The sequence below is a fragment of the Pezoporus flaviventris genome, unplaced genomic scaffold, assembly GCF_033815535.1.
Source record: "Pezoporus flaviventris isolate CSIRO_AGI_PZ_B2104156 unplaced genomic scaffold, CSIRO_AGI_Pfla_v1 ptg000036l, whole genome shotgun sequence".
NCBI lineage: Eukaryota > Metazoa > Chordata > Aves > Psittaciformes > Psittacidae > Pezoporus > Pezoporus flaviventris.
Genome location: NW_026892584.1, coordinates 33496278 through 33522573, shown reverse-complemented (window position 1 = coordinate 33522573; position 26296 = coordinate 33496278). Strand labels below are relative to the sequence as shown.

The following is a 26296-nucleotide window of genomic DNA, read 5'->3' as shown; positions in this document are numbered from 1 at the left end:
GATTTTTAAGATGGTCTCAGACCAGATCCTCTCCCACAGTGGGCCCAAGGTCTTCATTCTCACAGTTCCTGCATCTGCCTTCCAAGACTTGGGTGGTTTGGTCAGAGCCTATGCCAGTGAAGACCAAGGCAAAGAAGTCATTCGGAACCCCAGCCTTCTCCAAATCCTGTGTAGCCAGTTCTCCCAAGAGCTTCCTGAGGGGGCCTACATTCTCCCTAGTCTGTTTTTTATTCATTATGTACCTGTAGAATCCCTTCCTGTTACCCTTAATACCTCTGGCCAAGTTTAATTCTAAGTGGGCCTTAGCTTTCCTAACCTGGTCCCTAGCTTCCCGGACAACATCCCTGTACTCTTCCCAGGCCGCCTGTCCTTGCTTCACTTCTTTCATTTGAAGTTTCCTCAGCAGCTCCTTATCCATCCAAGGAGGTCTCCTGGCCCTCCTGCTGCACTTCCTTCTAGTTGGGATGCAACGCTCCTGAGCTTGTAGCAGGTGATCCTTGAATGTCAACCAAGAGCCTTGGGCCCCCCTGCCCTCTAGGGCTATATCCCATGGAACCTTACTAAGCAGGTTCCTGAAAAGGCCAAAGTCTGCTCTCTTGAAGTCCAGGGCAGTGAGCTTGCTGCACGCTCTTCTCACTGTCCTGAGGATCTCAAATTCGACCATCTCATGATCGCTGCATCCAAGGCTGCCCTGGAGCATCACATTTCCAACGAGCCCTTCCCTGTTGGTGAGCACGAGGTCACGCATGGCACCTCTCCTTGTTGGCTCTTCTATTACTTGCAGAAGGAAGTTGTCTTCCACACAATCAAGGAACCTCCTGGATTGCTTGTGCCGGGCCATACTGTCCTTCTAACAGATATCAGGGTGGTTGAAGTCCCCCATGAGAACAAGGGCCTGTGACCGTGAGGCTTTTCCTGTCTGTCTATGGAGTGCTTCATCCGCCGGGTCTCCTTGATCAGGTGATCTGTAAGAGTTCCCCACAGTAATGTCTCCCATAGCTATATTCCCTTTAACCCTGATCCACCAACTCTCTGTGGACTGATCACCTGTCCCCAGACAGAGTTCCATACTCTCCAGCCTATCCCTAACATAAAGGGCAACTCCCCCTCCCCGCCTGCCAGGCCTGTCCTTCCTAAAGAGCCTGTAACCTTCCATTCCAACACTCCAGTCTTAGGAGCCATCCCACCATGTTTCTGTGATGCCTATTATATCATACCCCCGTAGATGTGCACACATCTCTGATTCCTCTTGTTTGTTCCCCATGCTACATGCATTTGTATAGAGGCATCTGAGCTGAGCTCCAACTGAAGCCGGCTCATTGGCTGGAGCAGCTGGGATATCTTTACATTGCTCCAAGCATTTATTATAGGTGCTGGCAACTGACTGGGTGTGTTGGAATGGAATGATGCTTCCCTCCCCCAACACATCTAGTTTAAAGCCTCCTTGACCAGTCTGGCAAGCCTCCTACCAAAAGTGCTCTTTCCTTTGTCAGACCAGCTCCACCAGCCCCCACTAGACCTGGCCTACAAACTTGGGTCCCATGTTCAAGACACCCAAACCCCTGACTATGACACAACCCTTTTAAGCATTTATTAACCTGGCTAATCCTCCTAGCTTTTTTTAGGTCCTAAATTAAGGTAAAGAAGTGGTCCACGTGCAATAGAGATATTTTAAGTAGCTTTGTTTTGTGGTTTTGTTTTTTTTTGTTGGTTTTTTTGGTTGGTTTTTTTTTTTTTTAGGATTGCAGGCTGTGAGCAGACTCAGAGCATGTTTGTGCAGTATTTAGAGGGAGCAGTAAACCCACACTCTGAATGGCTGGACAGAAACCAGCCTTCAGTAAGAAGCTTTTAAACAGTAAATAATATTGCTCTGAGGACCACTCTAGTAACTCTTGCTAAAAGGAAAAGTATAATAGGTTTCTGGTAACTTCTTTGCCTCCAAATCAGTCAGTCTTTCACTCCTGCCCATCAGAGGTGCCACAAAAGTGAATCCCACACCTAGGCAAACCTTTTCATGATAGTTGAAGTGAAAGCTTGGATGAAGAGTTCCTCTATGGTGCTACTTTGTTAGTAGTGCTGGACTTGGCTCCATCCAACAATTTGAGGTTTATCTATGTGTCTGAAGGCTAATGAAACAGTAAAGTAGATTGAGTTATTGTTTTAGAGATTCTAAGTTGTTTTTCATGATATTTTCTGTTTAAAATCTGACATGGTTAACTATTTACAGAGGGGTAATACTCAGAAAAGTCCATGCAGAAAGGTTGATGTTCATGATGCTGAACCTTTTTCATCTGTTTCCTAGGCCCACGTTCTCCTTATAGTAGCTTAGGGGGAAAAGATTATTTGAATCAGGTTTTTTAATTTCTTGTGGGATGGAGGGTTGTGGGGAATGCAACCAAAAATTAAGAACGTGTGTGAGAGCGATTTTTATCTGCGTTATCCTGAAGGCCATTCTCCAAGTCACTACTTGAGTAGCCTTTCTTAAGGAAAATTTTGGAAAAAAAAAAATTAAAAAAAAAAATATCAGGCATTATTTGCCCCAGATAAGTCACCATGTTTACTGGGAATCAAAATGTTCTATTCTGTCCCCATTCACATAGGTTTTATAATGTTTACCATGTTAACTTTTTGGCTATAGCTTTCAGTTTTGAAAGAAAATTTGTGGGATGATTTTTGTTGCTCAGCTACTCTTCTTATCTCTTTCATATTGCTACAATGGCCTGTTTAGGGGTTCATTTGTATAACACAGCTCATATGTAGATAATGTTACTCTTCTCTGTGAGGAGTTCATAGTTTCCATACAGCATTGGAAGTACTTGCCTCCTATAAGAATGGAAAAGGATTGGTCCAATAATTTGAGTCTTCACAATAAAGCTGAACTAATAAATACTTGTAGGAACAGAGGTGAAGTCAAATTGCCCTAGACTCAGGGAAAGGTTTTTTGAATGGAAACTATTCTATAATATCATTTCAGCTTTTGCTGCAACAAGTTGCAGTTGCATTAAAAACATTGTTTATTTGGGTGTGGTTTTTTATGTCCTAACTTGCAGGGCTATGTAGAGAGTTTTGCTGAGCTTACTTTGAATATGCTTATCATTGTGTTTAAGTGGTTGTAATATTAAGAAAATTTGGATTGCAAGTAATTACAAAAAGAGTAGTAATAATTTGCTCAGTGAAATTTGCCCAGTAAAACTGGTACAAAATGACTGCTCAATTTTTCCAGAATGGAAGCCAACACCCAGAGAGAAATAACAGCTCTGAAACTCTGCGAAGGACACCCGAATGTAGTGAAGTTGCATGAAGTTTTTCAGGACCAGGTATTTTGAAGAAACTATAATCAGCACTAGCCAAATACTTTGCCATGTCTTTTCCCAGGAACTTTTAGGAGTTAAGCGTACTGTTACAGTGGAGACAACTTTTTTCCCTAGGGCTTTTGTCTAGTCAGTATAGAAGATGAAGCAGAAGTTCTGCATTCTACATTCTGAAGTTACTCTACCAAATCAATAAAGTATTTGGAAGAATTAGAGTCTTGGATTCTATTTCTGTCCTTGATCTACTTTGTTAATTGTCATACATTATATTCATGGCCTAGTTTCCATACCTGTGAATAGATAATCACCTTCCCTTGTGGATGTCATGAATCTTAAAATAGTATTTGTAAAAATAATTTTTGTAAAATAACTTGGAAATTTTACATATGAAGATTACGTATCTACTGCATTTTTTTTTCTGGCATATTAGTAAATTAATGGAGATAACCTTGTAGCTTGCTAACTTGCCAAATGTGAAAGTAGTGCCTCTATTTGAAAACATACTGAGATTAGTTTAGGGTTTATTTTAAGTCCTTAGTTGTCTTTTTTCTTAGTATAATGCAAGCTCCAGAGCATCTAATAAGCTATAATTTGATTTAACTTAGAGGTTGGTGCTGGTTTGAGCTAGGGGTTTGGACCAGTTGTCCTGCAGAGGTACTTTCCAACCTAAACTACTCTGTGATTCTAGTCTAGATTTTGTTATGGGCTCTCTTGCCTCTCCACATATCCCAGTCTATCCCAGTATGCTATTTATACAAGGACCAGCAGGGTGCTCATGTGGAGCATGAGAAGATGAAAACTCTGTACATTAATCTTTAATGATAAGGAAGCAGTTTTTTACATTTATGTACAATATGAGGCATGTGTAGAACAGGACACTTTTTTTCATTTTCCTTTGAGTAAAATTACTATACTCAGGAATATCTAAAAAAATATGTTCTTCAGATTGCTCTGCAACTGAATAAGCTACTCTCAACCAGCCTAACTATTGTATTTTTAGTTGGTCTTGGTGGTTCCCAGATGGTATCTTCCAGATTAATCATGCACAATATTCTGAAGACTGAAACAGCTCTAAATTTTCTAGTTTGACATTTCTGTGGTTTGTCTTAAAAAAAAAAAAAATTTCAATTTTTAACCTGCTCCGATATCAGTCTGATCAAATTCTACGTTAGTAATCCACCCATAGAGTTGCAGTCTCTTCTGATAAGCCACAAGAAGTTCTCTAGCAGAGAAAAGTCTTTTTATCCTTCCTGATTTTCCTGTTGGCTACTCCCAAAACATAAAGAAAATTTGCAGGAGAGGATATCTTACAAGTATTACTAGAAATGTGACTAGGAGGCGCTTTGTTCTGTTGCCACTTTCTGTCTGCATAGCTCTGCTTGTGTTCTTTGATACCTAAATACTGTGCACCTTCTGTTCCTGACTGTTTCTTTTGATTTCATTCTTTGACCTTTTCCCAGAACTTTTTTTTCTTTACTTGAAGTATTACTTTTGTTACTATCATTCTGGAGAAAGAAATGTAGAATCCATCCCATGCCTATATCCATTACCTTTTGAGAATGCTAACTTCACTTTCCTATCCTGAGAAGTCTGCCTTTTGCTTAATGGCAAGACATTTGAATTACAGTTGATTATGTGCTAACGTTGCCATATAATCAAGGAAGTCACTGCTTATTGATTATCTTGAAAAGAGCAATCATCTAAACAATCATTACTTTTTTAATTTAAAAAGTACTCTATAGTGCTTGGGAAGGTATGTGTTGTGATTCTGATAGTAGAGTAGCTTTGGCTTCTTCTCTGTAGGGGATGAAATCAGAAGAAATTCTAGGTAGTCTTTGAATTCACAGTAAAATATCATGGTGCTTTTAAAGCATTTGGTAACATTTAAAGTCTACCTGTTTATGCATATTGATAGACATTTATCCCTACATCAGAACAGGTTTAAACAGCAGAATTTTTTTTTTTTTTTTCTAGCTTTGTAATCCAAAAGAAAGGCATTTTGTCTCCCTTATCCAAACTTATCCTTTTACATGGTGGCATTGCATTTTTGTAAATAAGTGTGGGTGGACATGGGAAAGACATCAACATTATCCAGTCTCAGTGAGATTGATGGGGAAAATGTCATCTGAGATTCAATTTGGTGCCGCTTACTGGCGTTATGAATTACTATGAGCAGCAGTTTTATTTCTTCAAACTTTAAGAACCTATCAGAATAGCATTTAGCTCCTGAATGAATGTTGGTTTGTAATGTTAAATTTCTAATACGCCTTTTTTTTCTTCATTGTTTCAGCTTCACACATTTCTAGTAATGGAATTGCTGAAGGGAGGAGAATTGCTTGAGCGTATTCAGAAAAAGAAACATTTCAGTGAGACTGAAGCGAGTCATATTATGCGCAGACTTGTTTCAGCAGTGAGCCATATGCATGATGTAGGAGTAGTCCATAGAGATCTGAAACCCGAGGTATAGTGACTTGCATATATACGTATATATATTCAGACATTACGTTATTAAATATCTGAAATGTGATGTTATTTTTGTTCCTGCAGTTTTAATTAGTTTTTTCTACTTCTGTATTTTTAATAAAATGTTAATCACTTTTACTTTGAAAAAGTTACAGTGTAAACTGCTTAAAGTGAAAAATTAACTCCTGACAGTTCCTTTTACCTATGAACAGCAAATTCTGTAGACATTTTTCTGAGACATTCTTTGCCTATTTGGGGACAATTTTTACTAGTGGTAAATATGTATTTATTGTATGAAACAGTTCACAAGCAGAGTTGTGTTGCTTGGGTACTTTGCCTGTACATTTCCCCCTTTTCTTTGATCTTAATTCCCTCAGTAGAGGTTCTTCTGGAGGTAGCTGCAACACCCTTGTACTGTCTTCTGTCTCAGTCAAATGCAAAATGAACCACAAACTATCACAGCCAACTAATCAAAAAGTGTGATTTGAGTTTAGTGAGTTTAGTGGTTTCCCAAAAGATACAATCATTTAATATGTATTTTTCAATAGTTTCTTGTTCTGATATTTTTCTTGTGCAGCAACAGCTTGCCTTCCAGGCAATTCAGTTTCCTATAGTAAGGCTGACCATTGACTTTGTTCTTCTTTCTGCAGCCCGTATTTTCTCCTTTTCCTATGGCAATAATGGGTTTGGATACTTGTTAGTTATCTTTAGCCCACAAATAGTATAGTTTGATGTTAGTTCATCCAGTAAGGATGTTGTACTGGTGATTACAGTCATCATACCTCAGGAAGTAGCTGCTGCTTTTGTATTTGGAGTTTAAAATGATCCACCATTCTTACCAATGTTTTTTGCTTTTGTAGCATACCTTCTGGTGTGTTACAAACTTACTTCCTTTATCGTAATCCCAGCTCAACAGGTGAAGAAGTCTGCTAGGTATTGGTATTATAACTGTTGTATGTATAACTGTTTTCCAGAATTAGTCCAAAATACATGTTTGAAAACAAATCTGTACTGGAGTCTCTGCATTAAATAAACAATTAAATGAAGAGGGGCTATTGTCAAATTCTAATGTGCTAATTAAAAATGTGATTCTTGGAAAACGTTTTTCTGCTGACAGCATCAAGGAAAGAAAACAGCTTTTGAAACTGATTATTTAAAGGGCAAAACCCAGAAATCCTTTCTTCTATTCTCATCATTCTAGCCTTATTACCATTTTGAATGTAAAGGCCAGATTCTGTAAAGCAGAGCTTCAGCTGCATGGTAAATTAGGTAGTCTTCAATTCTATATCATGTTCAAGAACAGAAGTCTGGGAAGTCCAAGTAATGAAGGGTTAGCAAACAGCTTGCAGAATGCATTGCCTCCACAAAGTTGGACTTAACCAGCTTGTCTCCTTCCTGCCTGTTGTTTTGAAAGTTGCTATTTTAGATTTCCACATGAACTTGGTATGGGATATGCAGGCTTCCCAATATAGATGTGGTTAGTGCACCTTTCTGTAAAAAAAAAATATATATATATATAGGAAATTGTTTCCTTTCTAACAATTTCAGTCAGATTTGTTTGATGTTCAGATTTTACATCTAATGTGATACTGGTAAGTCTGTTTTAAAAAATACAGCTGGTCAGATGTCGCTAAGGATGAGGTGCTTTTTTAATTGCATGAACTGGATGGAAGGCTTTTGTGATCTAAGCAATAGTCATTAGGTCACGTATTTGCTCTGCAAAATAGAGGAAAAGGTACTGGATAGAAAATAGATAATTTAGTGTGGTTTTTATGTAACACTATGTGTTTACCAGATAAATGAAGTAGTCTGAAGATGGCTTAGAACATTTGGACTGTACCTTTCTTTCTGTACATAACCAGTTTCGTTTTTGTCTTAAGAAAGAATCATGTCTTAGGAAAGGTCTTTTTAATTGAATGTCACTGCAGTTATTTACTTGTTGGCTTTATAACCAAAACCAAAAAAAAAAAAAAAAAGAACGATTGTACTAATTGGCTGTCCTCACTGTATTAATATTTCTACTGAAATTTGTTTTCCTTCAGATCCATTTTGCACAACATTCTAATACAGAAAACTGACTTTTCTAATAGTGCATTAATGTATAACAGCAGTACAGAATGCAAAATTTTGTAGTAGCTATTCTGTTTTATCCATAATAAATGCTCTCAGGTTGTCCTTACTGATCTGCGTGCAGTCTAGCAATCATTTTTCTTTCCCCCTTCTTAATGAGTTTGAAATTAGTAATTCACTTCTTGTCTTACAAATTTGCATAGGCTATAGGATTTCTAATATTGTGACTTTTTCTAGTGTTGCATAGGTTAAACAGCAAAGGCAACAAAAAATAATTTGCTCTCTTTCTCTCAGAAGTTCAAAGGGGGAGTAGAAATATTTTATAATTCATCTTGACCTCCGCCAGTTCTCTTAAAACTTAGCTTCGCTCTTTTATCATTGTCTTTTTATCATGACAAAAATAAATACTCAGGGGAAAAGAAGAACAGATTGTCTGAAATCTTCTTCCAAACTGACAACAACTTGTCTCTCTTCAAGTCCTAGATGCCACGTTCCAGTCTGTAAAGTTGGAATTCTCGGGGACTACTGTATCAAAGTTTCTTTACCTTGGTGTAAGGAGTAGGCCACTGGTTAGAGGTTGAACTGCTCTGTGACCTTCAGTGCTTGAACTTCCCGGTCCGCCATCTTTCACTTGCAAATTTTTCTTTTGCGTCATTGTGCCCATAGCAATATGGCTACAGTGTGTTACTACTTGAGGACCAAAGACTATTCAGTTGCAAGACAAGACATGTAACGAGTTCCACATGCAAGAAAGCTGTCCTTTGGAGCATGCCAGAAGGAAGAAGAAGTTAAAGAAAATATACTTTGAGGAAGAAGGCAATTCTCCGCTTATGTTGATATCTTTTGCTTTTTCCTTGTCAGTGTTCCCCAAATTATTTTCCTTATTGTTCTCTGCTGAATACCCATTTTCATTAATAATCTCAGACAGAACTAACTCAACTTGCAGATTTTCAGGAGGTGGATAAACACATCGTATTTTCTTACATCCCAGAGTACCGTTATTCCTACTTCTCCATTTTTTCCCCCCAGTGTCTCTCAGTTCCCCTTTTCCCTAGATAGATTTCTGCAGCATTAAATGTGGAGGAAAATATAACTATTTAAGTATTCTAACCAATTTTCTACCCGATGCTGGTATTGATTTTGTCTTTGCTTTACAGAATTTGTTATTTACGGATGAAACTGATAATTCAGAAATAAAAATAATTGACTTTGGCTTTGCTCGTTTAAAACCACCTGATAATCAGCCTCTTAAGACTCCATGTTTTACTCTTCATTATGCTGCCCCAGAGCTCTTGAATCACAATGGCTATGACGAGTCCTGTGATCTGTGGAGTTTGGGGGTCATTTTGGTGAGTGATAGAGGTTTTCAATTGTAACTTCATTTTATGTATTTACTTTTTGTTAAAATGCAAAGGACTTGACATAATTTCAGACTTGAATTGGATAGATGATATTTCAAGTGAAGTGAAAATACTCTGCACAAATAATAGATTCCAGAGACTGATGTTTTCTAGGAATGGAGATGTTTTTTCCAAAGCAGTAAGTTAAATTCAGCATTTCTGGGAATGGAAAAAGTACTTGATATGATCTGGTTCTTAAAAAGAGATGATCTTGTTAGAAGATCTAGCAGGCATCCATCTTCATACATACTCATTTCAGAGAAGAAACCAACCTGCATTCTGATTTACAGAAAATTAATTTCCGTAGGTATAAACTGGATAGAAATACCATTGTGTTTCGCAGATATTTTCATGAAACATGAATGTTTGTTTGTTTGTTTTGTTCTAACAAGGACTCCAAAGAAAGTCTTGCATACTTTAAGTTTCTGTAGCCCTCAGAGATACACTAGTGGTAGTTTTATTGTGTAGCAGTGGTGATGCATACAGAAGCTTTCCGTATTTAGTAATAAGACTGTCAACAAATATACTGTGTTTGTTAATACTACTTTTGTTCTTATGACAGTATACAATGCTATCAGGACAGGTACCATTTCAGTCTCAAGACAAAAGTTTAACATGTACCAGTGCATTGGAAATTATGAAGAAAATTAAAAAGGGAGAATTTTCCTTTGAAGGAGAAGCTTGGAAAAATGTTTCTGAAGAGGCTAAAGAGTTAATTCAAGGTACGTATTCACAAATATTTAATGTATCTTATGTTCTTATCTCAAAAGATAAAGTTTAGAGAAGTATGCATATGTGTCAGTGTCTAACCTGACAGAATAGTATCCACAGCTTAAGCTATGTACTGAGCCCCTAATTCAAGTTATGAATAAAGGTGGACACATTGGAACGGCACTACAACTTGCCTGTACACCTAGCAGAGAGCTTTCTAACATAGTGAGATGCTGATGGAAGGTGTGTGGGGTTAAAAGTAGCCAAAGAGTTTCAGAAAAAGTGAAGTCACTCTTTTAAAACGTATTTAAAAGCAGATTTCTTCTTTTATGTTATGGTTGCTTTGTAAAAATACCAAGTTATGAGATGTTTTAAAAGCTGAGCTTTTGCAGAAAATGAATGTATTCCTGTCACTTTTACTCTGGCTGGTTTTGAATGCATGTACCACAACTGCTGTATTTCTGAGCTGCTTCATTCACATTTGCCGTGCTTTGATTTCCCCATAGCTTTTGAGCATCTAATTATATTTTCAGCATGAGATAGGCACCAGTCCTAATTTAACTGAGGTTGAGTTCTGAATTTCTTTAGAAGCAGACTTGTAAGTAATTTTTCTGCCAAAAAGGTAGGCATTTCAACATTCAGTCTACCCTCCTGAACTAAATCCTAGAGAGATTTTAAGAGAAGAAATTATTGGTAGTTCTGAGTTAATGTGAAGATATGCGAATTATCAAACAATTAAATGGCAGTTTCTTGTATTTAATGATTCTTCTGGAGAGAATGACAGTATAACATGGTGTGAGCCTTACCTAGGATAAATATTAGCATACCTAAGATAAATAATGGCATTATTTACTTACCAAAGCAATACATGAGATTTTCTTAAAAAATAATCCAACTTTCTATTAAAAGAAAATAAAGAGCTCACAATTTAAGAGAATGTAATATATTCCTATTAGGACTTCTAACAGTGGATCCAAACAAAAGAATAAAAATGTCCAGCCTGAGATACAACGAATGGCTTCAGGATGGCAGCCAGCTGTCGTCCAACCCTCTAATGACTCCTGATAACTTAGGCTCCTCAGGAGCTGCAGTGCACACATATGTCAAAGCCACTTTTCATGTAAGTTCTGAGAAATCTTTTGTCACGTGCTAAATTTTGTAATGTGTTAATGTAGATTTTTTTGTACGTTTTCTCCTAATTAAAAATACGTATTTGTGCTTATAATTCAGTGGTTGCTTATAGCTGCAATTTTTTCTGCGGTATCTAACATCTGTGATTAAGTAGAGTGAAAACATGAATGATGAGGCAAGAATATATTTTTTTAAGAGATTTATATTAGTGGGGTTTTAGGGACAGACACATGGCTGTACATGAAGTAGGTATTGCAAATGTTTCCTAGAGAAATATTTTAAAAGGTCTTCAAACTTAGGAAAAAAATAGACTCTTTCTGTTTAACTTAAGTGACTGTTTGACTTTTTGTCCTTATGCTTAAAAAATTGAGGTAACATTTCTGAAACATACCTAGTTCATGTTTTTAAAATCATGGATACTTTTTTTTTAATGGACTTGCTTGTCTACCATTGTATATTTATTAAAAATGTTTGAACTGAAATTGTATTATACAAACATAATGTTGATTCTCAAGTTCCCTTCTGCAGAGAGTAAACAGTAATTGAGCAAATTTATGCTGAAATACTTACAGATGTTTATTACCAAGAAGAGAAAAAGAAAATAATTGTTACTTGGAGAGGTCCTGATAATGCAACATAAATTGGGCTGAAAGAAAACCAGTGAAGTTTAACAAAGCATGGTTCCTGAAAATGTATTTCTAAATAGGTTTAAGGCTTAATTAAAAATACTTCTAAATTAAAAACAATTAGAAAACATTAAAAACAACAAGATGATAATGTGAATTAATAATGTTATGTATTGGCACTTGAATACTTTTAAAGGCTAGTAAAGTTATTGTTAAAGTTATTCATAGAGATCCTTCAATAGATTACAGTTTATCTTATGACTTACCATAGAACATTCATAATAAACTACAAGCCATAAAATGTCTTAAGCCTCTTGGAAAGCTTAGAATTACCTTTTATTTTTAAACAGGCCTTTAACAAGTACAAAAGGGAAGGATTTTGTCTGCAGAATGTTGACAAGGCACCTCTTGCAAAGAGAAGGAAAATGAAAAAAACAAGTACAAGCACAGAGACACGTAGCAGCTCCAGTGAAAGTTCACATTCTTCTTCCTCTCATTCTCATGGTAAAACTACACCTACAAAGACACTGCAGCCAACAAACCCCACAGACAGCAATAACCCAGAAACCATCTTCCAGTTCTCTGACTGAAAAGCAGAGAATACCCTGTCTTGAAGATTTAAGTGGTCATAAACTTGGTAGTTTATTATAAACCTATATTGTCTTCTCCCCCCCCCCAAACTCCCTGTGGTTTGCAGGCTACATTAATGTGTCTGTTGCTTTAAAAATATATTTCAATCATTTTTTACCTTTGTATTTCAATACATTTCTTGTTAGCATTAAGTTTGGTATCACTGGATATGGTATAAAACTATTATACAACCAACACTGTATTCTCCTAGGGCTAAATTACTATTGTGCAGTGAAGCCCAAGGTCAGGAGCTATGATGCTCATGGTGCAGCTTGGAGGAAGACAGTTTCTCAGTGTCAGTCTTCCTCCTGTTTTCTTCCCCAGTGTTCAAAAGAAAGGATAGCTCTGTAACATGTATAAAACTCTTTAAACTTCTGCTTTTACCCAGCTTTGTGAAGAATGTCATAAAATTTGATTCTTCATGCATGTAAAGAGTCACTGGTACAATGCACCAAAGCAGTATAGTATTTTAAGGCCTCTTAAATTTGTTGTTACGATTTACCCCATTTGTTTGAGTTTGAAGAGCGAAATGAATTTATGCAATTCTTACGTTCTTTTAAGAAGTAACTCCAAGTATCTTGTTCTGAACAACTGGGAATATAAGTCTTGAGTTGTTTGGGTTTTTTTTTATTTTAATTTTTTAGAAACATCTGGGGTAAAAGATGTCTGATGAGGTGAGGTGTCTGGTACTGTGATACAACAATTTTTATTTCTACTTTTTCAAGGTATAGGCTTTTAAAATGTTTTACAGATTCTAAAATGTAATGCTGTAAGAGAAAGTGAAATTTCATACTGAATGCTTTGGAAAATGTTCACATGTTAAAATATCTATTTCAAGAATTAATTATAATTTATATTTTCTTTTTATATTTACACAATATCTTTAAAATACTAAGAATTTTTTTAGAGATGCAAAACTCCAGTCTCAACATTTGTTATTATAGGGTCCATACAAAATGTATAAGAAGTTACTGAATTTTGCATTGTGCAAATATGGCAGTTTAATAGTGACTGTAAAATATTAGGATATATGTTTTTTGCACTTTATGACATCGAAAGGAGATGTTTTATAATAAAGTGCACTCAGATCTCTCTTCCTACAAGGTGCTGAGCACTGTTTTACTGGGTTGAATGACCTGAAATCCACCATATTCAGTGGTTGTGGTCATTGTGAAGGAGAATTCTGTATTTTGCAGGAGTGAATCCCTGTATATTACCTACTGTTTTCATTCCTTACTTTAAAATGCAAAGCTCTTTCTATCTTGCTTTTACATTGTACATAACAAATACTAGACCTGGGCACCTTGTGTAGTGTAGATGTTAACAACTTATGCACTGGGAATACTAAAGGGAAATTATATTGAACACTGTGCTTCACAACTTGTTCACTGTGGCGTTCTACAGTGAAATATTTCCTACTGTGATAGTATAGTATGTACATAACTGTTTGGAATCATAAATGTGACTTACAGAAACATCAGCATAAACTTTTAAATTGGTATATTTTATAAATTTATGGAGAGCTCTTTTATTGCTTGTATTCTCAATGATTAGGGGTAACTTCAGTGTTAATGTTAACTCCAGTTTTGCATATGCTTACATGTGTAAGTTTTCACTGAAGTCAGAGAGACTCCTTGAGTAAAGTTTAATCATATGCCTGAATTTGTGTGATGGAAGACTAATTGACTAGAGGATTTTGTTAACAGCTTGCTCTGTCTTAAAGTAACCTTAATCCAAACCCTATGCAAAAAATGGTTATAGGAATTGTTTATATCAATGGTTTTATTTATAAAATTATATCATATCAGTATTGACAAGTACAATACATCCATGTTTACAGGGATTGTGTGTATCAAAACAAGGCTTTGAAGCCCCATGTGTTTGTTCTGTGTTTCTTTAATATTAATAATGGCATTCTAAGGTTTTGGAATTGCTCATGTGAAATAGTTTACTACTTTCTTGATGTGAATGTCAACAGTAATTGCAGCATTAATTTCAGGTTGATGTGAATATTGAGATTTGCACTGTTTATGTAGAAGTAGTATATTTAAAGATCAGTATATGTGCTAATAACCCAACCAGTTTTAAGTGGCTGATGTTAAAATATTGAAAAATAATTGTCAATGTAATATATTCAGGTTTGCTTTCTGAATGCTCTTTTTGGAAATAATCTCAACAGTGAACATGGCTCATTTGTAAAAGAATACTTTTCCTCTCCCCAATAAACTTGCTGTAAATACAACAAACAATCCACCATTAATACTTGCTATGCAGACAGTACAGATGAATTGGGAGATTGTAGAACAAGTTGCTTGTGAAGTTAGCACTTGAGGAGTTTATGGAATTTGTTGTCTTCAGGATGAGGAAAACAAAATAAAAGGGCTTTTTTTCATTTTGATTTCATTTAACCGTAAGAAACTTTTGGATACTAGGTGGATTTAGAATATTATTAGAATTCAACGCTTGTATTGAAGACAATTTTTATAGATGAGTATTTCTGTATCCTCTTTGTGCTCTAACAGTAGTTATTAAATAAGAATTTAAAAACAGGGTAATTCTTTTTGGCAGGGGTAAGTACATTTAGGTGTCACCTTGCATTTGCTTTGAACCGGTTACCTGGGGTAGCCGAAATGTTTATCACCTCCACCTTTCTGCTGCCTCCAGGTAACAGAGCTCTGGAGGTGTGTTTGACACTAAGCTGTCTGAAATTTTAGATTAACATCTTCACGTAAGCAACTGCATCAAGAAGTTTCCTTTTACATTGATAAAACTGAGTTGTAAACTAGGCAGCTCAAAAGCAGGTTCACTTTTTGCTCAGATGATTAGTCTTCCTGCAGGAGGCGGGTTTACTCATGGTGAAACAATGTTGTCTCAGCTTACTCTGTTGTCCAGGCTGGCCCTCTAGGTCGTGTAAAGACCATGGGCTAATTTTTTCATCCTCATACCACTATTCCAAATCTGAGGTGCACAAGCCAATCTTCCTTAGTACTATAAATACTTTGTGTTGTGTCGGTAAAGAGGTGTTAGACTGTATATTAGATTTATATACTCACATTAGGTTTATTTCACGCAGCTGCTATGCGTCAGTCAACTTTAAAGTCTAGTACTGATATCTCTATGCTGTGAGAAAAGTAATGCAGTTCCCAATAATGCGGGCAGTTTTGTTGGAAAAATCAGATTTCTTATCAGTAAAGATTTAAATAACTGGTTATTAATCTAATCTTTAAAATAATCAATATTCTGTAAAGTTATTTTTTTGTAATACTTTCAGAAACAAAGGTTAGTCCTCAAGCGGTAATTCTGCTAAAGGATTTAGAGGAGTACAAATGATGTAACATGACTGACTTACTGTTCCTCTGCCTTAGTGAAATTTCCACACTTTCCTATAAGGAAAAGCAGCTGAAAAATTTATTGTTTCTTAGTAGAAGGATCAGTGTATTTGCCATATGTATTGTTCACAGCTGTGAAAAAAAAACATTAAAACACCTTATTAAGCAGTTTTTTGGGGGTAACATAAAAATGTAGTATTTCATCAGAATGGAACTGAGATTTCAAGTTGGCATTCCCCATATATTTTCTTAGCGCTTTTCCATGGCTACTTTTCTGAACAAGGTAACAGTAACCTGCACAGGCATGTTCCCTAGCATTCATCTAGGAACAGAATAGTTCTTGGCAGAAAATATCCACAGGATGATGATACATATTTATTCGTTGTGGTAAAGTATTGCACAAGTGTCTTGTATTTTTTAGTATGTGCATGTATTATGTGTATGTATATAGATACATACCCTATTGCATGTCTAGGCCTCAGTTTAAAGTAATACGCCTTTGTTAAGAGAACCTGTACTTAAAAATGAGTTCTTGACTCACACAGATTCAAAGGACCAGACAAGGGGGCTACCACAGAAGAGGATGAAGGGTATGGGAAGTCAGAGATGAGAGGCTTCTGGGAAGATGTTTCCAGGGGTAAATTTCTCCTCTCAGTATCTCCATGTGCAAGTGTCTACCCCAGCCAAAACCAGCACAGCATGTAATATTCACCAGTGCTGAATTGCAAGCTTTCTTGCTAGTTACCCAGCATAAACACATTTCCTAGCTCTGCAGGTTTGTGAGTATGTGCATGTGTGTTTGTCTACACACGTGTGTGTATATGTCATTATGGTCTTCAGGTGGAATTTTTTATTTTTCAAGTATTGTTCCAGGTGGTTTCACCAAGTTAGTGGTGTTCATTTTTTCCTTGCAGATATGACAGTTTTTATCAACACCAATTTTTACATTGCAAAACATGACATTTTCTCCCTTCAATGAAGATAATTGACTGAATATTCTGGACTGAGAGACCAGGAAGTAACATTTCTGCTGTTTCTGCTGTAAAAAGATTAAAGTGCTTTAATCTTTCTCTACCTGTGAGAAATATTTCTCGGTTTGCTCCTTTGACATAGAGGGCCCTGGATTCTATAAGAAATAAGAACTGCAGAGCTGTTTGCTAGCTCTCGCTTGCCATCCTTCTTCAGTAGATTCTGGATGTTCAGAATACCTTCGTAGGAAAAAAAAACCAAAAACTTAGGATGATTCCTGTGGTCTGCACTAGTAAATAAAACATAGACCAGCTGGAGCAGTCTTGTATGTTCATACCCAGAAACAGCAAGAGCAGAGAAATATAAAGACACCTGCAATAATGTAAATTTGAAGAAAACCCATGTATTTTGACAGCCTTTATGTTCTGTGTGATATGAAGGGTAGTCTGCAAGTGCCTGGAAATCCCTGGTTAACATTTAGGTAGATGAGATGGCACGGGCTGTTCTGCCAGCTTCTCACAAGCCATTCCAAGTCCTTTCTGCTGATAGGTGCTCTGCCCTTTCCTTGGTTCTGGTCTTTGTATCCACCTCTCAGCCAGCAGAGGTGGGGAAGTAAGTGTTCTATTAATTTAGTTAAGGCATTTTGGTTAACACTGGATTGATTTCATAGTTAATCCAAAGTAAAAGTAGTAATAAAGCATTCATGCAGAAGTCTGTTAACTTCCTTTGAAATGCCAACAGTAAAGCTGAGAAAAACAGAGAACTCTTCTTTAATTGCTATATCCCTACTGCTTTTATGCTCAAGTGTTAGTGCTGTTCTACTTTGACTGACATGGTGATGCATACTATCCGTAAGCAACCCTGGCAGGTCATCTAGTTAAATTTTAAACCTGTCAGATTAAAAGGAGAACTGGAGATCACCACCAAGGTGAGAACAGGCCTTTAATCTTAACCTACATCTGAATTACAAAAATTAATAAAAGGTTGGCATTGGCTTTCAACCTTTACAGTCTTATCATTAAGATGCTACCTCAGCAAATTTTTATGCTTACACACAACTTACTGCACGTGTACAGGAAAAAAAGCAAAAAAAAACCAAGCACCAACCCCCCCCCAAAAAAAAACAAACAAAAATAAAAACCAGCAAAATTATTTCCTGTCGGAAAAAGCTATCTTTTGCCAGAGTCCAGGAGAAGAAATCATCCGTAATTTCTGCCTTTACCTCTGAGGCTGTATAGGCAAATGAATTGGTGACAGGTTCTGACAGCTGGTTGTAATGAGCAGGCTGTGTTAATTTGCAATAAGTGGAACAGGGTGACCTGTGTCTTGCACCTGTGTGGGCAGGGAGAAGGGGAGGGAGCAAAATGGGGAGAGTGCCGAGTGCTTTGCCTCACCAAAATGTAGAGGGCATTGCTTTTGAAGAAATAATGGTCTACACATTTAACTTCAAATCTTGAAGGACAAGAAACAAAAAAATCCACAAAAACCAAAACAAAACCCACAAACAAATGAAAAAATAAAATCTCACAAAACAAAACAAAAAATTCTAAAAAAAACCCACAAACACACTCCCCCCAAAAAAGAAAAAACAAAACAAAAAGACCCACAACCAAACAGATTAACCTGTCAGCTTTTTTCTCAGAGGGAAATGGAGTCATCTTCAACTGGTAAAGACAGAAACATGATTTCTTAGCTCAGTCTAAGCCAGTTATCAATAGTGAAGTTTTCTTCCCAACAACTATGTGCTTCTCTAAGATTCTTAGACACATTCACAAAGTGCAAAACCTTGTGACAGAAATTACCAAAGCCCAAGATAAGTAATTGCAATGGTTTATTTTACCCAATACCAGGATACTCAGGAAAAAAATGAAGATAGGCTTCTGATTTTGGATCACTTTGTGATTTCACCGGTGATACAAGAAAGCTGTTTTCTGGAAGACTGCTTAGAACTCACCGAAGATTGATTTGTGAAACCAGAAGTCACCTGACCACCCCTATCTGGAGCTGTAAAAGCCTAACTGTTGGTCTGGAGGATGGCAAGCCCAGCCTGTTGTTGGCCAGTCTTGTTGGAGCCACAGATTTATGAAAATCTGCTGTTGGGGCTTCTGGGTTGGAGGTACTTCCCCAGTAGGGCATAAACAGTGTTTGGCAAATCAGATTCTTTAGTTTTGTTGGAATGATAACAGTAATGAAGACTTTCACCTTTTTTCGGCGTGTTTTCTTCTCCAGGCCATGGTGTTCAGAAATAGGAAATTTTGTTGTTGTTGTTACCCTAAATTGTGTGGTTAACCACTGTCGTGGCTTCAAAGTTAATGCAAAACAATCTGGAGAAGTACATCATGTCATTATTATCCAAGTCAACCCTGGTTTTCCTTAGAAGAGATTCTTGCCAGAGCTGTACACAGCGCAGAGCAGTAGCCTGGGTATTCCCCTTGGATAACTTGTGGTCTGCTTGTTCATGGTTTTTCTGACTATTGAAGTTGTGATGTGAACTCTTCTCACAGAATTGGAAAATAAGCTGAACATCTGAATGCTAGGCAGATGATATTTGGGTGATGTCAGTTTTGTAGGTAATAATGAAGGATGTTTATTGGCTGTTGCATTCTGCACAACTGTTGCAGTAGGGAGAAGTAGCTGAACAAGCCTTTAAGACAGACTGGTAGTATTTGAGCTATTGCAGATCTCCAGGACTGCCAGGAGCTCATTTTTGGAGGAAAATGTGTGAATATACCTGTTTTGAGTCCTGTGGTGTAATGCTGTCAGTATACCTAAAGACTACCACATTCTTTTAGTGTATATTTGGGTTAAATAGGTTATGCAGGTTTTGTTTGTAGGGCTTTTTTAATTTATTATTATGTATTTTTACTCCCCAGATTGTATACTTGGGTCTGTTCCTTTCCTGAGATTTCTGTTTGTTAACTCTTATCTCTTTGATTTCTCTAGTCTTTCTGCTTGTCCTGAAAGGCAATGCATGGATCAAAAGAGCTGCAAGGTCAAGTGTCCCATATATAGAAAGAATAAAAATATGAAGGGAGCCTACGCAACAAACCCTTCTTTTTTTATCAGAAGTGCAGAAATACCTAGCTTAAAATACACTGGTTAATGTATAGCTATCTTACTCTTCAGACAACTGTTTCATTTGATAAATGGAATGAATAGTGTTGGAAGTACAAAAAGAGCAGGTTTTAAAGTACACACACAAAAAAGAGACCTTTTTTGTGTTGTTTTTTTTTTGTTTGTTTGTTTGGGGTTTTGGGGTTGCTGGTTTTTTTTTTGAGAATGAGTGCAAACCAAAAGTATCAACTCAGGTGGCACCTAAACATACTCTGAGGTGTCCCATCTGGCTGGCTGATTTGCCCCTTGCACTTTGAAGTAGGGTTCAGTCAGAGGCATGAAGGAGAAATCTGCTTTGTCCTCCAGATGTGAAACTTCAGGTTTTTGAGAACCTGTACTTGGACCCAGCAGGAGTACTAAGAGGCTGAAAGCTGGCAGTTATTCCCCAGAAACTTTTCCCATGAATCTTCTTTGTGAACTGAAGGTAGACAAAGCCCATAGAATGATAGTTCACATCCATCCCCAACCAGCTGTAGTCAAGAGTGACGTTACTGCTTTCTACTTCAGTTTTCATTAAGCAGCTAAAACCAGCACATATGTTGTAATTTGGTCTGTGGTAATAGGTAGGATGATATCCAGGACAATGAAGCAGACTGGAAATTATCTGTTGTTTTCAGGCAAATGTTAGACCTTCTGGAGACTTCTCTGATCATGTTACTGTATTTTAAATAATAGGCTCAGTCCTAATCTTCCCTGGAAATACGTAGTAAGAAAGAAGCTATGAAATAGCAGAGCACATGAAGAGGAAAAGTTGTGATTTCTGGAGAATCTTGTAAGATGCAAGCAGAATTTTTCTTTCTGCCAGTGAGAGCAAGTGTTAGGCAGTAGAGTTCTAAAGGGTTGAGTAGGGCCACATAAAATAAGTTGCAGTGTGTAAAGCCAACTGAATACTGCAAGAACATAAGGGATGTCTGACTGAGTCAAACCAGTTGTATTAAAAATCCATGCAGCACTCAAGATGCTGACATGCCATGGTTTACAGGGCAGCAGAATGATGTGCGCTGCTTTCTTTTCAGTACCTTCCCGGTGGTCCCTGGTGTTTTGTAGGCAGGCACTGCACAGTGCAGCAAGGATCTGGGGGAACTGGGAATCAAGGATCTGTGATTTGCTATCTGACTTCCTGTGTAGAGCAGGGTATCAAATGTAAATCAGTTAGTCTTCAGTAGAGCAAGTAACTTGTGTTTGACCAAGTCATGTTACCTGAAAAGCATCCAGCCTTGTTTTGGAGACATCAAGACTTGAGGAATCCACTGCCTTTTTAATGTTTGAGCAAATGGTTAATTACCCTGAGAGGTTTTAAAAGATCTAATTCCTCATATAAATTTGTTGCAGGTCTCAAAATTTATGTTCTTACTTCATTTTCTCTATTAATCTATTGGTAAATGTTTTTCTTTACATGAAGGTTAACTGGTTCTGCCAGTTACTATGGCAGAGAGAGGCTGTTGACAGGCCAAGTCTCTCTCAGGGTCACATCAGGCTAGGCAGGCTATACTCTGACACTGTCTTCTACTTTCCTCTGGCACAAGCCTAGTGTCTTCATGATACCCCTGACATTCCCTGAGCTGTTCAAAGAGACATACATGATGAGACCAAAGGGTCTTTGTCCCTTTGGTTTAGGACTTCTGTGTACTAATTTTGGACTTACTGTAAGACTTTTCTCCAGTTATTAATGTAATTGAAAAATATAAATTAAATATTTTTGGGTTTTACAAACGCAGAACAGAAAGCAGTTGCTGAGCACTTCTTTTTGCTGAACGCTTCTAGATCACAAGCGTTTTCTTACTCCTGGGTAGTAACAAATTGATGAGGTTTCTAGAATTTTTTCATGCTCTTTATCCTCAGCAACTCCTGATCTCCATTAATATCTCTAATTTATTTCATTTTCTTTCCCATTTGTCATAGTCACAACATAAAGCAGTTTCTCCAAGCCCACAGGTTGAGGCCCTTTCAGAAACTATATGTAGTTTTCGACTCCCTCTGGTGGTCTGGCAATGTGGTTAGCAAGTCGTCTAGCTGCTGTTACAGCAAAGAAAATGTCTGAACGCACTATGACACTGTAGGTGCTTCAAATTTAACCATCATTTTTGTACCAGATGCATTTAAATAGCAATGGAGAAAATACTGATAATTATTAATAAAGGAAAATATTTTTAATTACCAATAATTAGTTAGGAACTCTGAGAAAAGGGAAAAAAAAAGGTGAAAATTCAAAGTTTTTCTTCTATGTAACAAGTTAATTTATTTAAAGGGATTGAACTTAGGAACTGAAGAAGGGATGTAACTCAACTGCTGCACTCAGTAAATACAATGCGAGAAACACCTGATCTTTTCTTAAGCAGTGACAGACGTGCAGTTTAAAACAGCAATTATATGAAGACGGTGATTCCTTTGTAGATAGAAACTGATATGGGAATAAAGCCAAAGTATGATTTTAACCAACAGTGTAATGAAATCAGACAGTTGTACTACAGAGAGAAGAGCAGCCAGCTAGTCTCTTTTGCTAGCTAAACAGACTATCCAGATTCATATTTGAAGATGTTCATTACTAAAATCTAGCTTTCTAATTTCCTGACATGTAACAGGTAGAATTAGTTAAAAATGGTACATGGCTTATTTTCTGAGCTGGATAGAATGAAGAGAACTGAAGTTCAGTAGGCTAATTGCAGTGTAAGAAGCTTGCATCTTTCTAAAAATAATTGTTTTTCAAAAGTCTGGAATAGTTATATTCTGGACACTTTTTGCAAAAGGATAGGAAAATGGCTTTGCCACTCAGGTTTAATGTGTCGAGGAAGATTTCTTTTTTGAGATCGAATGAGAGATTAAGCTAGGATGTGGATCACATCTAGAATTTAGCTGAACTGTGTCTGTCAGTTTTGTTACTGCACGAAACCAGTGCAGAGACCCTCTTTACCTGCTGCTCTGTGAGCATCACTGTGTGGGATAACAGTTGAAATACAGCAGAACAAGAGGCTTACTGTAAATGTAACACAGTGATGACCCATGCTTAGACCTTACCTTGGCTCTTCCATGAACTTAAAAGTAGTCAAAGCATTTATTTGAAATGCTTAGACCTTTGAACAAGGCTGCAAAGTTTTAAACTGGCACAATAAATGTGACAAACAGCAAACAATGGTCTCTTTCTTCCCATTTTGCTTCCTGTTAGTTACCACATGTTAATACAGAATAACAATTTTACTGGCAACATAGCTTTGTAAAAGTACAGTTGTGGAACAAGTAGCAATTCAGAAATAAATACATCTAATCATCCTGTAGACACCAATGAAGTGCTTTTGTTTAATTCTGGGAGGTGACTTTTTGTGTGTTTATGCATTTATGATGCAGAGAATATTTCTAGAAGCAGTTTAAATAGGTTTAAAATGCAGTATGGCATAGGTTTAAAACTCCATTGGGCTGGAACAATGTGACTTTAATATATATTGCCATTTTAGTGATACACATTGTAGTCTTTTCCTTGGCAATGGTGGTTCCCATTTATCATACAGGGGCTTGGAAAGGGTATCTTTTTGAGTCTGACTTTTTATCTTTTGCAGCACAATTAGTAATTTAAATTTCTGATTCAGCCTCTCAATAGCAATGTCTATTAGCACTCTCATTTATTAAAGACTGAGAATTAACATCAGAAGATTTTGTAGAGTAGGGAAAATTTATGTTTTCCTGATTGTACAGACATACATTCCTTTTAAAGTATCAGTTGTGCTGCATGTTATTTTACAAGTGCAGTAGGAATTGAATCCATTTGAAAGCAGCAAACTACAAAATCAGAAGTCCATTGTGAAGGAAAAAAAAAGCTTTCCAGGTTCCTAGGTTTTCCTGAACTGTTTTGTGTATTATTTGAATGTTCAAACAGCAGTAAGGGCTTAATAGTTTACAAAAAATGAACATTCACAGATGTTTTGTCTTTAAGAAAATAAATTCATCTAGTACAAAACCTTGAAATGTTGAAATATTTTTGATGAAGTATATTTCACTTCTTACATGACTCTATTCCTTGCCATGAGGCAGGAGTTGCAGGTTTTATAATGTGCATGGTGCCAAACTGTTGATTTTGCAGATGCTGTTCAGTTTCACTTAATTTCTATTTAAGTTGCATTGTGGTACTCTCAAAAGGAACCAAATGTCCCTGTGTCCTGGTTTTGGCTGTGAAATTATTTTCTCTAACAATTTTAAATGGCCTGCTCTAAATTTCAGACAGATAACTGGCTTCAGTAGCAATGGAGAACTCTGCAGTTACCTCATTTTACTAAGCATTATGCTAACTGAAGAAAAAGACTTTGATCCCAGTAATTTTATTTTTTTATTTTTTTCTATAATGCTTACCAATTGTGCTCTTTCTTGTACAGAAATTACTTCTCACCTCAATGCATTTTGGCCTAAAAATTTTTGCACTTCACATTTGAGAAAATGGCACATGATAGCAGGAGTTGAATGTCATTGACTTAAAATACAAATAATATTTGAATTGCATCTCTGATCACTTGCAATAGAATACATTTGACATCTTAATAGTAAAATGTTGTCGAATTGAAAAATAAGAAATTGGCAAAATAAGGATTTGTGCTGAGCAAAAGCTTCTTTTTATTATTGACCTTAAAAAAGTTCATAGGAAAAAAATAGTTTCAATAATTGGCAGTTTGATTAGCAGCTTCAGATAAACCATACTTAGAAAAAAAAACCAAACTGTTGGTCAGTGTGCCAGACTAAAACCCAAGTAGTAGGTAAATTTATGTATTAAACACTTCTGAAAATAGTGCAAAAACAGTTGCCATTAAGAACTGACAGCCTTTGACACAAATTGGGTGTTAAGCTTTGACTAGCTGATTCTTACAAGGGCCTCCATGCCACTGAACTGACTTCCGCAAAGCTGTCATGAAACTACTGTTTTAATTAATTCATTCATTTATTTAGATTAACAGAAAGCTGGAAAAAGGTGAGATTTGGTTCCTTCCCTGCTGCTTCAGCAGTGAATAGTGTTTGCCCAGCAAAAAACAGAAACTGAATTTAGAATAAAATCCAGTGCTCTTGTAAGTTTGCTTGCCTTTTTTTCTTTTTTTTTCTTTTTTCTTTTGCTCATGTGAGTTCCTAACATTCTATTTGATTGTGTGACCTTTAAAAATGCAAGTACTTTTTGATTTATTTTTTTTTTCTGAGTCTTTGTAACACAGTCTTTAATATCATCTTAGATTGGATATAAGGAAGAAGTTCTTTACTGTAAGGGTGGTGAGGCACTGGAATGGGTTGGCCAGGGAAGTTGTGAATGCTCCATCCCTTGCGTTGTTCAAGGCCAGGATGGACAGAGCCTTGGGTGGCATGGTCTAGGGGGGATGGAACTAGATGATCTGAAGGTCCTTTCCAACCCTAACTATTCTATGATTCTATGATCTTAGTAATTAAAATGTTATTTTAAGTCAGTTTATATTCTCTGTAACTTTTACATTATACCGGTTTAAGCTGCCATCACTTCTGTTTCTCGTAGTTATGTAGGGAGTATTTACAGAAAGCTGCTTTTTCCAGTTTATTTTCAGGTTACCAGAAGCATCAGAGTGGTGTGTATTGAAAGTTCCCATTTCTTCATACCAGGGTCATGAATTTGCACTGAATAATCCCTTATTTCTCTTACTGCTTTGTGTGTGCATGCTTCAGTCTGTGCCAACCGTTTACTAAATAGGCCATTTCCAGAAACTAACACTTTGTTTCAGTTTGAAAATAAGTGGCAATTGACAAAATATGCAGGGTCAGCCCTATTTTCTACATCACTTTTATGATATTCATTCCGGATGCATTATTGTTAACGATTATGGGTCATCTACAATGGAATCAGAGCAGTCTTAGGTAGGTTCATTAATGTCAAAGCAGATTTTCTAATTGTTCCAATGCATTTCAAAATATACTAATTAATTTTGCAAAAATGTCTCACTTCATAAATAGTAGCTGTTGAGATAATAAGCCTGATGAACTGTTACGTAAATATTTTAATACTATTTTGCTGGTAGCTTTTCCTGAAATGATGTGATCATTGCTAACAAAATGTGTTAAAACTGCTGTGAATAAATATGAATAATCTTCATAAGCAAATTAAATCTTTTCAGTTGAAATTTTAGTTTGCATCATCCTATTTGTAAAAGAACTAGTAGTTATGATATCGAAGCTTTTGAATTATCATTACTTTCCTGCCTTATTTTTAATTTATCTTATTTCTCCATTGAAACACCCTGCTATTCTCAGTTTAATGTTCTCTGGATCTTGTGAAACCTCATGTAAGCAAAAAATGCTTTATCACACATTTCTGCTTTTGCTTTTGTTACAGTATTAAATCTTCTTTCCAGCCCTATGATACTCCACTGTATTTCTTAAATGCTGTTGCCTTCTGCTACTATTTCTATTCCACTTTTAAAAATCTGAAGGATACTTTGTTTGCAGTTGGGCTGTAATCTGAAAGTGCTTTAACAGCAACGTGATAAGAAAGCAGATTACAGTATCTGAATTTTGTGCTATTATGCTTTCAGTAGCACCGAGAATGAGGA

The 26296-nt window shown here is 36.6% G+C and overlaps 2 protein-coding genes across 8 annotated transcripts in view; one reads left to right on the top strand and one right to left on the bottom strand.

Moving 5' to 3' along the window:
- RPS6KA5 (ribosomal protein S6 kinase A5) overlaps window positions 1-14828 on the top strand; it is an 88673-nt gene extending 73845 nt beyond the window's left edge. For all 7 annotated transcript variants that reach the window (XM_061463801.1, XM_061463802.1, XM_061463803.1 and 4 more), the window contains 6 exons: window positions 3224-3317; window positions 5602-5772; window positions 9002-9193; window positions 9807-9966; window positions 10912-11075; window positions 12063-14828. In XM_061463801.1, coding sequence (XP_061319785.1) covers window positions 3224-3317; window positions 5602-5772; window positions 9002-9193; window positions 9807-9966; window positions 10912-11075; window positions 12063-12302 — 1021 coding nt within the window. In that variant the 3' untranslated portion in view covers window positions 12303-14828. The remainder of the gene's footprint in view (window positions 1-3223; window positions 3318-5601; window positions 5773-9001; window positions 9194-9806; window positions 9967-10911; window positions 11076-12062) is intronic.
- DGLUCY (D-glutamate cyclase) overlaps window positions 1-26296 on the bottom strand; it is a 189103-nt gene that overhangs the window by 130765 nt on the left and 32042 nt on the right. The gene's annotated exons all lie outside the window — the stretch shown is intronic.